Source organism: Polypterus senegalus, chromosome 12, assembly GCF_016835505.1.
Source record: "Polypterus senegalus isolate Bchr_013 chromosome 12, ASM1683550v1, whole genome shotgun sequence".
NCBI classification, from domain to species: Eukaryota; Metazoa; Chordata; class Cladistia; order Polypteriformes; family Polypteridae; genus Polypterus; species Polypterus senegalus.
The window spans coordinates 4,086,954-4,104,290 of record NC_053165.1 but is presented as its reverse complement, the minus strand read 5'-3'; the positions used below and the strand labels follow the sequence as shown (position 1 = coordinate 4,104,290).

Genomic DNA, 17,337 nt, shown 5'->3' with positions numbered 1-17,337 from the left:
CTGAATGACAAAATTAAAAATACGTTTTCAGAAAGGTTTACACATTTATTATAGAAATCTGTCATGTATGTACAGGAAGGCCCTTAATTCAGTGCTTTGCTAAAAGCCCCCGGAGTGTTCTTGGGTGTCTACACTCTTGGCACCCCTGGACTTGGCAGTGTATCCTACTCTTCCTGGCAGGTCCTCTCGAGCTCTGATAGCCACATAAAGTGCAATCGCTACGATCCACCAGGTTTCTAGTGATATGTCAAGTACGGATTGTACGTCAACCCCAGACTGCCTTCGGACCCCTTCCATCGGCACCGAAAGATCACATCAACTAATAAAATTTTACTATCCAAAAATGACCCCGAGAAACGGTGCAGAGTGTAATTAATGACTTCCATGCAAATCGCACAAACGCCCCAGCCATGCGCCGATCCCTCTTCCGACACATACAGTATACAAATAACAAAAATCACAGACCCAGAATATCCCACAACACCCACTCAGTTGAGTCCTTTAGAAGATCAAATAATCTCCCAATGTTTCAATTCCTCAGACGTGCCATCCCAGAATAAAAGATTATTAATTGCTCACTCTGATCTCGATCCTTTCAGCTGTCCAGTTCACTTCCTTCAGTGGATCGGGATTTCTTCGAGGAGGCCACCAGCAAGCTGTATAGGACTTTGGTGCTCCACAAGCAACAATGGGATCGGTCTCGCCTGTCCCCTCCGCCATAAACCTCGGGCGCTTTGTCTTCTTCCCTTCTCTGCTCTTTTTTAAGCGTACAGCCTTGATGAGCAGCATCTGTGAGCCGGCGGTGTAGGTAGGGGTGGGCAGAGGAAGGGGGGGGGGGCGTTCACCCCCGGGCGGCATTACTGGCCAAAAGGCTCGGTACAATTTGTGTGTAGGCAGCAGGGTTCGGAAAAATATCACTCAAGTCAAATTGTCTGATCTTGATCCACAAATGCTTCAGAAATCGTTTTCTGACTGTCCTGTGATGGCATCACACACGGCAGATCAGAATGTTTAGGAAGATGAACAACTCCTTTACAGTTTAGAATTTTGTTTCGTTTTCAATCCGAATGCGTTTTTGCTCATCCCCACCTATCACTTGTGCACCACACTGGTTCAGGTTTTCGCAGCGTAATTATATTATTCTGATAATTATCAGTGCAGCGTCTATACGATATTCCTATTTAATTGATTAAATTGTAGGTGAAAACGTATTGCTGTTTTTCTATATATGAATAAATCTATGCAACATGTATCTTAATTTTTCTCTATACGTCATTTTAATTTTCTGTTTAAATAGGTTAACATATTCAGATATGTCGGAGGGCACCGAGTGGCATGAACTCGAGCTCCGCCACTGCTGTGAACGGCCTTCTTCAGGTCTCTCCACACACACAAGGTGTACGTCTGGGCCACTCACAGACACTCAGATTTGTCCCAAAGTCACTCCAGCATTGGCTCTTCTGTCATCTTTGGGTCATTGAACCACTGCCACAGTCTGAGCTGGCATGCACTCTGGCACAGGTTTTCTTCTTGGTCCTCTCTGTATTTGGCTGCCCCAATTCTGGCCAATGTCCCTGTCACCACAGCATTCTGCAGTGTCCCCACCATGCTTCACTGTAGAGATGGCATTAGGCGTGTGGCCTTCACAAGACCCAGTGCTCTGCCCAAAGACTCAGACCTGACAGTCTCAAGCCATTAAATACCTAAGTGACTCGCCCCATGTCTTCTGCTCAGGAGTGGCTTCCATCCACCTGCTCTACCATAAACGGCCGCTCGATGGCGTGCTTGCATTCCTAAGGTGGTCTTCTTCTTCTTTTATGTCTCCTTATACGCAGGGCCACCATCCCACTCTTGGAGAACACCCCAAATTCACCAACTACTCGTTTGATGTCCAGGAGTTCATGCGTCTTGTTCTGTCAGCAGCAGAGTACGTTAAGCAGCACCCTCAGTGGCCTTTCAGGCGGAAACGGGACGAGCTGTGAGGCGTGCAGAGGGAGGACTTTGCCAATAAGAGATTTCCTTGGATTATCTGAGCATTTACTTTTTTAATCAGGTCGTAGTTTCAAGATATGCACATGGTTTTCATATTTTTTGCCTCTGTGGATGAAATGATTGTGTTTTACTTCAGCAAGAATGAATGAATGAGTGAATGAATGATCTAAGGTATGTGAAGGGTCACAGTTTTGGTGGTAACCAATTCCTCAATAGAACTGCAGTTTTCCTCCGTTGGTGAAAGTTCCGATTTCTTCTTGCACTTTATTAGTGAGCTGTCCAGAAGTATCACTTGAGAATGGACCAGCGGCTGGCTTTACATCCCCTATCGCTTGTGAAATGTAGGAGTCGGACCCCCTTGTGAAGGCCGTGAAGTACTCGATGCCACGTCTGGTACACGACGTGCGAGGGTGGCTGCTGTTTGGGGGGCTTCAACCCAAAAGTCTCGGCGGTCGGCAGCTCTTTAGGAAATGAACTTGAAGATTAAAATCGGTGTGTGTGACATAAAGAGGAACGCGTCCTCCATTTCAGTGAATGAGAAGGAATGTGTAAGGAAGTAACGTGCGATAAAACTGTAAAGAACACCCGACTTGCACTGAATGTCTGCTACGTATTTATGAAGTCTGTGATGCAGTATGGAATTCTCAGGGTCTTACACGCGTCATCACATCAGCCAATTAGACAATGAAGGTGACGGGACGTCCTCACAGAGCCGCCATTCATTTTCAGGACCTTGTCCAAAGTGGCCCAAGTATTTCCCGTAAAGCGAATCTTTGAGTCTCGTATTCTGAAACTGTTTAAGATTGAAATTCTTTTCACGATATCCTCGTGAGAATCGCCCTGAGACGCACTCGGCGTTTGCTGTTGGAGTAAAGGACTGACATGACGCTGTTTTGAACGACTGAATGAACTGGCAGACCTTTAGCTCGAGTGCTGCAGGGACCCCTCCATTACTCATTTAGACCTTCGCAGAGCCCACTTACATTCACCCGGGCAGTGTGGTCTTCACTTTGGAGTGGGCAGCGGTGGTCCGTCCCGTATGTCTTGACACTTCAGAATGAGAGTCGCCTTACCGGCGTATCCAGTGCCTCACTGCACAGAGCCGAAGCAGCCCGACGAAGACCACAAGATGCCGCTGCCAAGGTCTGCTTTACATACCCGTAAGCAAGGGACGGGTGGAGGATCCACTCCAGTGGCCCCCAAACTCCAGTGGTCCTGGAGACCCCCTGGGGCTGCAGGGCTTGCTTTTTAATTGGACTCCTAGCCTAACTGTAATTTCCCAGTCTCTGTGTTTTGGGGTCAATGAAGGAATTTCAATGTCTGCGTGTGAGAAGATTTTTATTATATTGTATTATGCAGAGAATGTATTGTTGTTGTTTTTTTTTTTTTTTATTTGTGTTCATTTTCTGGTTTCAATTCTGCTGTTCCATTAGTGACTAAACAGGGGGGCTGACGCTGAGGGACTCGCAGCCTTTCACCATTTAGTGTTGCTCACCCGGGTGTCACTTGTCACCGTTAGGATACAATGAGGGAAAATAACAGGAGAACACCAAGAAGGAGTTAAACATTTAAAGTTACGTATAGCAAAGGGAGAGAGAGACAGGATGGCAGCTCAGGGCACTGCCGCACCCACCACACCGTCAACCCACCCGGACTGGCACCACGCTGGAACTGTGGGGGGTTTTATACACTGGCTGGAGTGCCAATCGTGCCACCAACCCCCAAGTTTGTTGGACTGGATGAACGTCAGAGCAGGATGAAGCAAAAACTGCAGAAATATTTCTAAAGGTCTTCTGATGTAAAAACCGCACTGCTGTGCTCATCTGAAGGGAGAGGAAGTTCAGCTCCATTATGAATTGGTGCCAATCGGGCTGGAACAAAAGCCTGCAGCTCCAGGGGGTCCCGAGGACCGAGTTTGGGAAGCACAGCCCTAAACAAAGAGTCGCCAGCGAACTGCAGGGCAGCCTTGGGCACGGGGCAGGCCTTTCGGCTTGGTGGCCCAAACCCGTGTCTTCATCTCATCTCTCTCTCTATATGATCCTCTGTCTGGCTGCTTTTCTACTTCGCCGATTTAGATCATCGGGTTTTTTTGTTTTTTTTCTTTCTATAATTTGTTTGAACATTCCGGCCGATTGTGCGACTTCTCTCATCATCCTTGCAGGAGTGATAGATTTGCATTAACCCCAGACAGAGGCTGCGGGCCGAGGGGGGTGGATCCCCCCCTCAGTCATGTGCCAGCCTCCATTCGAGTTAGTTTACCTGTCGCCACGTGTTGGAGCGCACCTCGCCTCCACATAGCTAGCAATAACTGTTTGTTCAGCAGACATGATCATCTAGAGATTGTTAAGGAGTAACGTTTGACGTTTTTGAGGGAGAGATCAGAGCTACGCGTGTTTTAGGGGCAGCGCTGATTGGCAGAGATAGCGCCCGTCGGAGCTGAACGCGATCAGATACGGTGCCAGCGTTTGGCATCAGAGCGCACCTACCTACCTACCTACCCCATGGCCAGAATTCCGTATTTTAAAGCTTTTTAAATTGATTTTTAAAGTGTGTCCCTTTTCACTGCGATGTGGGCAGAGCTGCGGGGGGACAGCTAGTTTCGATTAAGGACATCGGGCTGACCTGGCAGGACGGGACCACTTGAGAGAGGTGGGGAGCTGAATGACGTGGGCCTCCTGCCTTTGATGGTTTGCCTATTGTAGCTCATTAGCAGTCACGACATTGACAACTCAATGCACTCTTACACGATACACTGTATAAAATAAAGATTGCACTGCTGTATGTTTTATTTTTCTTGTCATTTTTTTATCGGACGCTACAGGTGATGAAAGGCTTGCAGAAGGTGCTGCTGTGATTGCCTTTTCATTTAAGGACACTCGTCTGCTGGGATCTGTGAATGACCTACAAGACAGGTGACCAAGAACCCAATGGCCGCTCTCACAGAGCTTCAGAAGGACGACCGTCTCTCAGCATCCCATCAGTCGGGCATTTATGGCAGAGCAGCCAGATGGAAGCCACTCGCCAGTTAGTGGCATTTAAAGGACTCTACGAGCAAGAGGGACAAAGCTGCCCTGGTCTGAGGAGATAGAAACGGAGCTTCAAGCACGAAGCCTGGTGAAGACCACACGCTGCTCATTGCCTGCCGGTGAAGCACAATGGTGGCAGCGGGCCGTGAGACTGAGGGAAAGGTGAATGGAGCCAAACAGAGAGAGAGACACATGAGGGACAGCTGCCCGGCGGGCACACCGGTGACCTGAAGCAAACTGCCAAGACAATGCTGGAGAGGCTCCAGGACAAGCCTCAGTGTGTCATTGAGTGTCCCGGACATGAACCCCATAGAACACTTGAGGAGAGACCTGAAGATGGCAGGTGACCGGCGCGTCCCACCAGCTCCAATGGAGGAGTGCAAAGCTTGAGGAGAAGACTCGGAGCTGGGCTTGCTATTAAAGGAGCCCCCCAAGCTACTGAATTAAGGGTCCGGATACTTCTGGGTCCATAAGCAGTGTCCCGACTTACGTGAAGAGGTAGGAGTAGTTGTGTCAGATATCTGAAATAGTGACGTGTGCTTCACTTTCAGTCTAAATGATCTCCATTGGCATAGAGGTTTGTCACTTGTCACACTCGGCTCAGAAATGACTTCCTCTTCATAATCACTGACCTTCTGGGGGCGGCTCTTACTTGTAGAGGGGTGGGACCACCGCTAAAGAATCAAAAATAAGTTTCATATTCATAACCTCGAAATCGCATCAAACGACGCTCCCCACGCCAATGTTTCCTTTCCCCGATTTTTTTTTCCCCCAAAGCTTTGTGACCCCTTGCCAAGTCAATTGATGAAGCCTCCACAACTTCAAGTCCTGGTGGTCATTTTTGCTAAAGCCCCTTGTTGGCTTACTGTTTATCATAAGGGTGTCATTTCCTGCATAAAATAAGGTTTGAAAATCGCCTGAAAAGGAGGGGGTTTGGGTGTAGAGGGTCTAAAATCGAGGAAACCCCACAAATGTTTGACGTCTTGCATTACTTGACACCGAGACGAGTCGATCAGCCTGGCATATGTGGGCATTTATGCAGTACTGGTGAGTCGGGAGGCGTTGGACAAAAAGAAAATCGAGATTTCAAAGCCTTAGAAGGAGTCCTCAGGATCACAAATACTGGAAATATTGTGAAGATGTCACCGATTATAATGAAACCCCATGGTTATGATGTATGTGCCACCAGACAGAGGACAAGATCCCTCCAAGCAACCATCCTCTCTCTATCTGGACCCCACCCAGGAATCCATTCAGGACAGGATGCGATTGGATATTTAAAACTTCAAGTGGCTGCACTTCCGAAATGATCCAGCAGATGGCGCCGGAGGTTCGCAGAACAAACGCGGCTACGGCCGTCGAGTCTGAGATGTCGCCTCACTGTTGGTGGGCTGATGAGGTCCTTAATGCCACGGCTGCCGAGTCCAGACCGATAGATAGATAGATAGATACTTTATTAATCCCAAGGGGACATTCACTTACCTGCGTGTGCTGATCAACGTGGATCAGATCACCATTTTTAGTAAATATAAACCTCTTCAAGGTCCTTTTAATCTTTCAGAGTGACTTTGTTTGACGTTGTGTTTTCTGTACCTAGAATTACATTTCTAAAGCATACGTGCAATCTGGATTTTTGTTTTTTAAATTATCATCTGGCAGCAGATCTGTTTTTTCTGTTAATTGTTGTTCCTGGTTTCCCCTTACAACCGGGAGGAAGCCTCGGGGAAGACCCAGGACACGCTGGAGGAACTGTGTCTCCCGGCTGGCCTGGGATCGCCTTGGGATTCTCCCGGAAGAGCTAGAAGAAGTGGCCGGGGAGAGGGAAGTCTGGGCCTCTCTGCTCAAGCTGCTGCCCCCGCGACCCGATCTCGGATAAGCGGAAGAGGATGGATGGTTTCCCTTTATAGCTGGCGCCCCTTTACATTTACATGCATACATTTACTTATTTGGCCGATGCCTTTATCTAAAGCAACTTGACATTTCTGATGGAATTGGTTCCCTTTCTTGTGGTTCTTCCAATTGGAGCACAGACAGAAGTGACTTGCTCAGGGTCACGCAGTGTTAGTAGCGGGATTTGAACACAACACCTCGGGGGTGAAGTCCAAAGCTTTAACCACTCCACCACACTGCCTGCCTACTCCTCGACTTCGTTGGATGGGATGTTCAACTTGAGCAGTGAAGTTGCTGATCTCGTCGTCTGAGGATGTCAGATTACAAGAATAGAATTCACGGGGGATGTCAGATTAGCGGACTGTCTTTCGACTTTGCCGCACAGGTTCACGTGTCCAGAGTATTGCCCCGCCCCTTTTCGCCAGCCAATGACATGCTGCTTGATGGGGCTGTGCGAATGCTTTTCGGGCTTTCTTTTCACATCCAGTAGTCAAACGGTAAAATGGAAAGGAATCAAAGTCGATCTTAATGTGCAGATTGAGGCATGGCAAACAAAATCTCCAGGTAATATGGACAGAGAACAAGGCGCTATATGACCCACATATCCATCCATTAGCCAAGCCGCTATATCCTAACACAGGATCACGGGGGTCTGCTGGAGCCAATGCCAGCCAACAAAGGGCGCAAGGCAGGAACAAACCCCGGGAAGGGCGCCAGCTGACCCACATATGTGACAGATAAATGTCTTGAGAGCGATAGATGATGAAAGAAAGATCGATAGGATTCAAAGATGTGAAAAACACCTATAAGTATCTATCTAATGATCGATAGTGTGAAAAGCTGTTAATGATATATGGGTGGATAGATCGATAGACTTGAATATAATAGAAAGATACCATCGACAGATGAGTGACTATTTATTGAGAGATGAATAAAGCGCTATATAATAGACGTTCTATAGGTAATGTGAAAACCAGTTAATGATGGGCAGCTAAGTACATTTGAAAGGCACTATATAGAAAAGTGGTGCTATGCCAAGTACCAGTGAGTGCAGTGGTGCTTGGACCCAGCTCCATTCAAGGAGTGCTGCACAAGCCGTGCCACCTGACGCACCCCCGCCGGTGCCCACTAAGCTAACCTGGTACGCTCAAACGGATTGCAGACTGCCGCCGTCACGTCACGTGCGGGAATGTGTCGAGTTTGACGGTTCGAAGTGCTGCCCGACTTGATGATCTTTTGGCCGCAGAGGTTGGCATAACGGCTGAGGGTCCCACTGGGGCCGCTCTTAAGGTTCCCACATTATAGCTCTACGCTGTGCCAGGCTCCATTATCCGTGCCATTTGTTTCCGTCGCTTTGAGCGATGGCGTGCCCTTTCACCAGGAGATGCCTTTCTGGGTGATGCATGGGGGGCTTCTCTCCGTGAACATTTCGTGTGCTGAGCTCGGGGTCACGTAGCCCGCGCCCGATTCATCTTCTAAAGCAAACGTTTCTAGCGGCTGTGAAACAAAATCGATTTCTGTCAGCGGCCGCCGCTTTCTTTTTTTTTTCTTTTGCGACGAGATCGCCGTGCAAAGAAAGAAGGCGCGCATTTCCCGGACAGAGCCCCCCTTCCACAGCCCCCCGCACCCCCTACCGCGAGAGTGTGGCTGCAAATCGACAGAAAGGCGGCGATGTGCCGATCGGGGACAATTAGATGAACACCAATATGTCGAAGAGCTGCCACGACTTTAACGCTTCGTGTACCTCACTGGTTTGGTGTGGGAGACGCCATTCCGTTTTATATGATAGCGCAGGACGGAGATTCGGCAGTTTATTCGCGTTTATCGAGTTTATGGCGCACCGCAGTACACACGGCGACAAAGATGATATGGGGGCGACTGGAGGGGTTTGTTAAACGGGCTAAATGACCCCAGACGTAAATTATTATTGGTGTGTTTCATTCATCTTTTATGGGCTTTCCTAAAATGAATGTAATTTAGGATGACCTGGCGCCCCCTGCAGGGCAGGATCACGCGCGGTGGTCTACCTGTGCCCCTTAGCTGGGTGGACTGAGGCCACAGCCGGACTTGACACATTTGGTGACACTGGTGTAAATAGGGACCTGTCAGTTGTAGTGAGTCACTCGAGAAGCGAATTTGACTAAATCTGAGGAGGCGGCGTGATGCTGTCAGATTTTTTCATTTTCATTTATACAAGTGAAACACAAGGACCTCTGGCCACATGCGTTTCTCCGTCTTTGTATCCCATACTTGATGTTCAGCAGATGTTGCTGCTCTTCTTGTTTTGGTGTTCTTCATTGCTTCAGCCACAGCCACTGCTTGATGCTCAGCAGAGGTTTTCTTTTTTTTTCCTTTCCCCATCATGTCACCTTGTTTGCCGATCAGTTTTACCATAAGACACATACAAGTGCAGGGCAGTTTGTTAATTTTTACCACTACCTTACACTCTGGTACTTCTAAAAATGGATCAGATCATAAGCTTTTGCTCAAGACGAAGATCAAGGTTCTCACTCCAGTAATTAGACTCGGACCTCCGGTCACCTGCACTTTTGTCACTGCTGTTCTTGCTCTCTGTTTCCCACAGTGGATGCTCTTCATCTTCTTTCTATTATGGGCTTCCTTGTCACATCGTCCATCTCTGAGATTTGACTGATGCTCAGCAGATGGCGCGGTTCGTGCTCCTGTAATGGTGATCTCTGTTTCATCATCAGCCACTGCAGTTTGCTTGATGCTCAGCAGATGGTGCTGCTCTTCTTTTTCTTTCTACCATGTAATTTTACTTTGCCATAAAATACCCATGTGTGCAGGTCAGTTTGCCGATTCTTGGTGCTACCTCAAATCTTCGGAATTAGCAGCATGTATAAATCAAGGGTCTTGTCCCATTAATACAAAAGTAATCATGTGACAGACCTTCGCATCATATATACACAGGAGATCAAGCCTCCACTATTCCAAAGCCCTTTACCACTCTAGAGCACTAAACAAACATGCTTCACGAGGACAGATGTTTGAGTGCTTTTACAGCTGGTGGTGACGTGACATACAAGGACTGAACCAGCCAGTTCATGGCATGCAGCACTTTAACCACTAAATTAGAGAACCCAAGGAGTATATTTATGCGATATTCATCAGAGCTAATACCAAACACACAGAGGTTGCACAGTTTCACGTACGTGCCTTAGAAAATCGTCTCCCAGGCGCACTTGAGCTATGCAGAACCACTCTGGGACGAGAGGTGGCGCTGTTGATAATGGTATTGTCTTTTTTTCCCCTCCACAGTACCCAGAAGACATCCAGTGAGGACAACTGATCCTAAGAAGTTCCGACCCTTCTGGTCAGGCTGGTATAAAACCTGACGTCCCCAGAAGAAAAAGCGTCACATTTTGGTGCGACCACCAGATGGCGCTCTCCCCAAAAGCCAGGCCTGCTCTACTGAGCCCTTTGTTGTAGATGCAGAATCAGCAGCTCTTGCCTGTTTTTGGTTCAAGTGCCATTGTGTGCCTCTTTATATTCAACGTTTTTCTTCCATCCATCCATTATCCAACCCGCTCTATCCTAACTACAGGGTCACAGGGGTCTGCTGGAGCCAATCCCAGCCAACAAAGGGCACAAGGCAGGAAACAAACCCCGGGCAGGGCGCCAGCCCACCCTCGGGCACACACACACATACACCCACACACCAAGCACACAGTAGGGACAATTTAGTGCTCGTAATAAATGGGGTCCTTCAGGTCCGTCACTCATCCCTAATGAGTTATACATAAAACACAGCCACATGGCCGCACACAGTGTTATTCTATATAGCGCCTTTTTGTGAATAATCTAAGCAAAGCTGAACGCTGGTTTTGTTTTGCTTCGTCTTCTTCCTTCAACTCCGGGTAAAATAAAACGACCTCGGCAGTGAAACGGCTTGTCCGCCAGTCCGTTTGTGCCATTCCAGTCCAGTCCTCAAGTCAAACCCGTTAAAGGCGGGCCCGCTTGGCGGATTGTTAAAGCTATAGATGAAGTCAATCAGTGTGCATGGAGCCCAAATGAAATTTTTAAGAAGACCTCAAGGTGTTCACTGGAGTTTCTGCTGTCCCCTTCGTCATTGTCATATGTTTTAGTGGACTGACTTCTGAATACATGGCTTCTACTTCACCTGAGTAGGCCCATGTGTTTTGGTGAAGCAGGTTGAGGACCTCTGCCCTAAGCTGACCCCCTGCCCATTTCATCTTCTTAATCGCCGTCACCACAGGCTGTGCAGAAAGCCACGGCCGAGCAAATCAGCCTCCATGTGCTAACTTGACACGTTTCGGTTTTTGGTTTTTTTAATGCCTGGAATGTAAATGGTTAAGTAGCGGCATCGGCTGTTCTGACGGTCTTGGGACCCCCGGTATTAATATGATGACAATCAAAACTCACATCTAATGAATGAGCCCCCCTCCCCATCCCAACACCCACTGCTCATCTGATCAAACCTTCTAGAAGAACATGGACACCCTAAAGGGGTGAGGAGGATCGAGAAGCCCACAAAGCCCAGATGGTACCTGCAGCTGCGTGTTTCCACGTCTGGCACCGTCTCATGCCAAGAGCCTTTTTAGGATTCCATTGGCGAATGGACCCGAGATGTCGCAGCCTTCGAGATTTTTGTGAAGCGACAGTTTGTTTGGGGTCTTTGGTGTCCAATCACTCGTATGATTTGGGGGTATTGTTGATTGACTTGTCCCAAACCAGCCCCCATAGGGGTGTCGCTCAGCGGCGGTGGTATGGAAGTAAACAGGTTAACTGCAGGGTACACTTTTATAGCGCCTTTCATGTCAAGGCTAATCTCTAAACGCTTGACGCTCATGTTGAGCATTAAGCTCGTCTTTGACAGTCCACTGCCAGGGGCTCTTTCCCTAAACGTCACCCCTCTGGGGGTCCTCCTTTTAACGAACTCGACCAGTAGTTTTGGAGTAAGTGCCGTGACAGGGTCTCAGTCAAAGTGTCACTCGCGTATCGACAGCCCTGTCACAGCTCGGGGACTCGATGAAATGAACAATCGATCAGCCTGTGGAGCTCGTCTCGCGCGCCGTGTAATTAAGGCCGGGAGCTCCTTAGGCGGCCATTAGCGGCAGACGGCCTGCGGTCAGCACGGCGCTCATGCGCTCCTTCATTTGGCGTTTCTCTGGCCATCTGCTGTCCTCTCCCATTTCTGTGCCCAGTAAATGGACCTTCTGCTTTTATTCATCAGAGCAGAGTTGATGTGGCGCATTAGGGTATGACGAATCATCGTAAGGTCAGAGTGTTAGAATACGCTCCCTAAAAACACGTGAAATCGTCTTAATTATCATCCGTCCTTCCATCTTCTAAACAGGCTTGATCCGGCTCACGGGAAGCTGGAGCCCATCTCATCCCCCCCTGTACCTCTACTGGCTGCCCACCTCCTCAATGATGTGCTGATGTTGCAATTGGGTCCTCCAGACTGGTCCCACTCCGCTCCCCAGTGCGCCGTCACGTTAATGGTGTGCCTCCCCCATGCCATGCAGGTCTGCTGATTTGATCCCTCATTGCGTTTAGTATAACGGACTGTTGACCTGTCCATGGTGGTCCTGCTTTGCTCTCAGCCTACTGCGACCCTGAACTGGACTGAGCAGGTTAGAGAAGCCCCCCCGGTGTTCTCCTCTCAGTGCTCTGCTGATGATACACAGCCGTACCCCACCAGAAGACCACAACGCATCAGCGAGAAGGTCTGCCACCAGGCTGCAGCAGATGATTCAAAATGCAGCGGAGGTGGGCACACGTCTCTCCTCTCCTCAGATCACGACATTGGTGCCCTCTGGCAGCCCGTTTTAAGTTCAAATCCAGAAGAAAGCCGGTCAATCCATCTAGGACACCCTTTACGAAACTCTAGTGACATGGAGGTGCCAACCCAGGCTCATCATGGGCTTTGACCGTCACGACTACAGCATAGTCAGTGGGTCAGCACCAATGTACTGTAAAGGAAGCCCCCCACTGAGGTTCTCTGCTCCTTCTCACCCACTCAGGTCAGTGGATGAACGTGGTGGTCTGGTCCATGGTGCTGTGGTCCCTCGGTCTTGAAGACTCCTTCTATAGAATATCCAAAGGGTGAGAGCATAGCTGACGGAGTATGTGGCACAAGCCCTGGCCCAGACTTTGGTCTTCATGTCAGGACTGCTCTGCCACCAATACTCCACTCTTACCTGCCATCCCCTCCAAACATGCAGAGCTTCTAGCCGAGGCCATGAAGCCTGCGTGATGGGACACCATCTCCAGCCTAACTTGGCCATGACGGACCTTCTTGTCATCTCAGCGCCCCATTGTCATTAATGTCTGCCAAGTTGGGGTGGCGGGAGATGAACAGCACCATGTGACTCAGGTCTCTTGGTTTCCACACTACACAACATCCACACAATCGGAGCGTAGTGGACGGAGGCCTTGGTCTTCAAGTCTGGACTGCTGAGGCTCTCCACTGGGAGGGACAGTGGCACGTGTCACTAAGCTGCTGCTGCAGTGGCATGCCTGCCATTTCACATGTCACCTGTCTTCTCAGATCACTGCATTGACTCCCAGTAGGACCACCTATCACGTTCAGCCCCATCTATGGAGACACTTGTGAGGTCTTCTGCTCCTTCGTGAGCCCTCAGGTCTGCTGTTGAACTCTGTTTGGTGAGGCCACCTCTGTGCGGCTTCAAGTCTCGGTCCAGACTATTGTCATGTGTGGGTCCTGGCTGGTGGGGTGGGATGCCCACTTTAAGGTTTGTCCAGAAGCTTTTGTGTATTTCTGTCTAACCAATTAGGTTTTAATAGTCTAGGAATCGTAACTCGCATGTATTTTGTTCTTTACTTGTGGTGATCCAATTTGTCACCTTGTTCCCAGTGTACCCCCCACCCCAGTGACATTTTCTCAATTATAGATCAATAGAGCTTTACGCTGCCCTCTTTTGTAAGTCACTTTGGATAAAAGCAAATCAGTGTCAAGGTAGAAGGTGATGTTGTGGTCCATTTAAATACAAGCCGTGCTAATGACACATCCTGTAATTATATTTTAGTAATTAACTCGCGGTTGCTTGCTATTTTGCATTTTTAAACACTACGTTTCAGTGAATAATTGTTGTAGGAGGATTTTGTTTCTGTAAGGTCAAATGACTCCCCTTTTAATTTAATCCAATTATATTTGATTTGAAATTAAACTCACGTAACACAATCCAAAGGCCGAAAGGTGGGCCACAGACCCGACAGCGCGCGGAGAGCTTAGAGCGCCTGCCGCTTCCCATTCTGACCGCGAGAGGGCGCTGCTGTAGCGCGTCTTTCTACCTGCGCGCTGCTCCCTTGTGGTTGATAACATGGCCGCTCCGCACGGCTGCTGGCACAAAGCCTATAAAGCGCATGCAGGTGCCTCGGGCGCGGCAGATGGCGCGTAGGTGGACACAATGAATGGCAGCACTTTTAAGGTTTTCAGTGTCCTCTTCAGTCCGGCCTGCGGAGTGCATTGCACGTCCACCTCGTGAAGAAAGGCCTGGTGCGGCTAACACTGCAGGTACCAGTCTCACTAAGCAGGTGCCAGCTGGTACAATCCTCCACAAACGCTAGTGTAACAGTACGCAGGTCTCTCTCGGTGCCAGTTCAGCCTTCTGCTATTTTAATTTTCTTCACCATTGCTATAGGATTTTTAGGCGTCTGCATGTGCGGACTTCAACACCTTTTTACAGCCGACTTTGTGCCCTGGGGGTCTCTAATGCCACATGGTGGTGTAAGTAAAGTAGTGCAGCCTTGGCACAGGCATGAACCCATCTGATTTTCCAGATTGATGTTGTCCAGAATTGGAGAATTTAAAACACTTGAGATTCAGGTTTATTTGGGGTGCACCTCCTGCCTGACCAGCACAAGAGACCCCCGCCTGTAACTCCACTGGACTCAGATGTGAGACATCATGCCATTTGTACCCCCATTTTGTTTGTCCCCTTGACCCCTCATTTTTAGGCCTTTGCGATTAAGAGTAAACCAGCACAACCAAAATGACCAGAAGGACTTGAAGTTGTGATGGGACGGACATCAGATGACCACAGGGGTTCAGCCCCTAATGTGATACGAGGGTCACAAAACTGAAAAACGAGGACTGGCAATACAGGCCTGTGGAGTGTCGTTTGATGCCACTTTGAGGTTGCCGATCATTAAACTGATGATCCTATGTTTGATATTTGGTTGTTTACTGGTGGTCCTCAACCTCTAAGAGCCCAAAATGAAGTCAGTCAGTCAGTCAGTCAGTATCCAACCCGCTATATCCTAACACAGGGCCATGAGGGTCTGCTGGAGCCAATCCCAGCCAACACAGGGCACAAGGCAGACTCGGGGAGAACATGCAAACTCCACGCAGGGAGGACCCAGCAAGCGAACCCAGGCCTCCTTACAGCGCTACCCACTGTGCCACCGTGCTGCCCCCAAAATGAAGTTTCCGACATAAACATCCAGGTGTCGTTTTAAGGTCATTTCTCTATGGTCCTCCATCAGAAGGTGACAAATGACAAATCGCTACACCAATCAAGCACAAAAGTGAAGCACACACACATTTTAATATTTCAGATATTTGACACAACTATTTTGCTTTATGATGTACGTCTTACCTCATGATGTAAATCATCACAAACTCCCCAAATGAGGGCAGACTACACAAATTCAGACTTCATTGTAATGCAGAGCCTGTGTGCCACTGGGCAAAACAGTGAAGCCAACAGTGGATGGGATGCCGTCACAGGGCACAGGTACACAAACACAGGGTCAAAAGCACAATGACAGACAATCTCAACCCCTTCACCTCCTCATAGGTAACGGGTGGAGAGCATACTGGCACAAAAATGTCTACCATGCACCATCCAAGTGGGTGCAACACGTTGGTGGAACCTGAAGTGCTCCCTGCCATCTACGTAAAACGTTCTGAGTAGCTAGAATAGCGCTATATAAATGTCACAATCTATCTATCTGCTCATTTTTCAGGGACAGTTGTTGGGACAGTTCAATGTTCAATATCCGTAATGTGGCACTGTTGTGCCAATCAAGTGTCCTCAATCAAAACGTTCTGAACAGTTCCAAAAAAAGACACTAGAGGGGGAAATCCCATCAAAAACCCCTGGCTAGCCACACAGTGGGCCATATAAACTCGTTATAAAAGAAAAGATCCATCTGTTATATAGTGCCTTTCACATCTCGCTGTCTAGAGCAGCCAGTATGGTGGAGTGGTTAAGGGTGTGAACGTCAAACTGTGAGGTTGTGGGTTCAAATCCCACTATTGACACCACAGTGTGACCCTAAGCAACTCGCTTCACCTGCCTGGTGACGGAACCAATTATGTCATAAATGCTGTAAGTCATCTTGGATAAGGGCGAGAGCCAACGGAGTCCATCTGTTTATGTATTATATAGCGCCTTTACTATTTTTCTCTCTATTTATTAGTGCATTTTAATCCCCATATACAATTTCTTGTATTAGGAATTTGTCACTTTTCACAAACCCCAACTTGCTGTCCAGAGATACACAGAGCACAGGGTCAGCTATTTGTACAGCCCCAGAGCAAATGCCGGTTAAGGGTCTCACTTAAGGGACCAACAGAGAAGCATTCCTCCTGTCACTGCCCGGGTTTGAACCAGCAACCTTCGCGTTACCAGCCCAGATCCTCCACTCCAGCCTTGAACATTATATAGCGCCTTTCCTATCTTTCTGTCTATGTATCATATAGCGCCTTTCTTATCTATCTATGTGTAAGGATAACAAAGCACATGGTGTTGGTAAAAATCAGGCAGGAGCATCGGGCAATGCGCTTACCCCACAGAGACGGTGCCCGAGATGAGCGGTGAGCCCAGGACTGCAGCAGGACGACACCAAGATCGCAGTCCAACTCGCCCTTCTAAGCGCCATCAGCGACCTTTCATCCTTCGTCAGATGAGCAGCCCCATTGCTGTGACGTTTGAAGTCTTTGGAGTGTGGCACCTGGCGCTCGTCCCTTCCTGTTACGCCTCCTGACAGGCCAGCGGCTCATTGCCATTTCAGAGGACGCCAAGCTCGTCGCCTTACGAGGCACAAATCGGGCTAATCCATCACAGCGAGGGGCCGTCGGAGAGGACAGGGCCTATCGGTCTCGGAGGAGAGGGGTCTGATGAAAGGGAGAACTTCACCTCTTACTTTATCTGCTCGGGCACCTTTTTCCATTTTCTTCTCATCCCCAATTGACAGGCGAGTATTGATTTCTGGTTTCTGCTGGGAATTGGTTTTTTTGCTGTGACAGGATGTCACGCCTGCCCTGCTTTGGCGTGTGGTGTATTTGTGCAGGTGACACATCCTCTCGTGACTCTCTCTCAACGGCAGGGCTCCCACCTCAACACGATTCTTTCTCCAGTCAGGACTCTGGGGGTCTGGCTGGTCCACGCTGCTCGAACCAAGCGACTCACCAAGC

The 17,337-nt window shown here is 48.8% G+C and overlaps 1 protein-coding gene across 3 annotated transcripts in view; it reads left to right on the top strand.

Moving 5' to 3' along the window:
- The window catches only part of eogt (EGF domain-specific O-linked N-acetylglucosamine (GlcNAc) transferase), a 31,318-nt gene extending 27,066 nt beyond the window's left edge, over positions 1–4,252 (top strand). For all 3 annotated transcript variants that reach the window (XM_039770768.1, XM_039770769.1, XM_039770770.1), the window contains one exon: positions 1,836–4,252. In XM_039770768.1, coding sequence (XP_039626702.1) covers positions 1,836–2,049 — 214 coding nt within the window. In that variant the 3' untranslated portion in view covers positions 2,050–4,252. The remainder of the gene's footprint in view (positions 1–1,835) is intronic.
- The last annotated feature ends 13,085 nt before the right edge of the window (positions 4,253–17,337 follow it).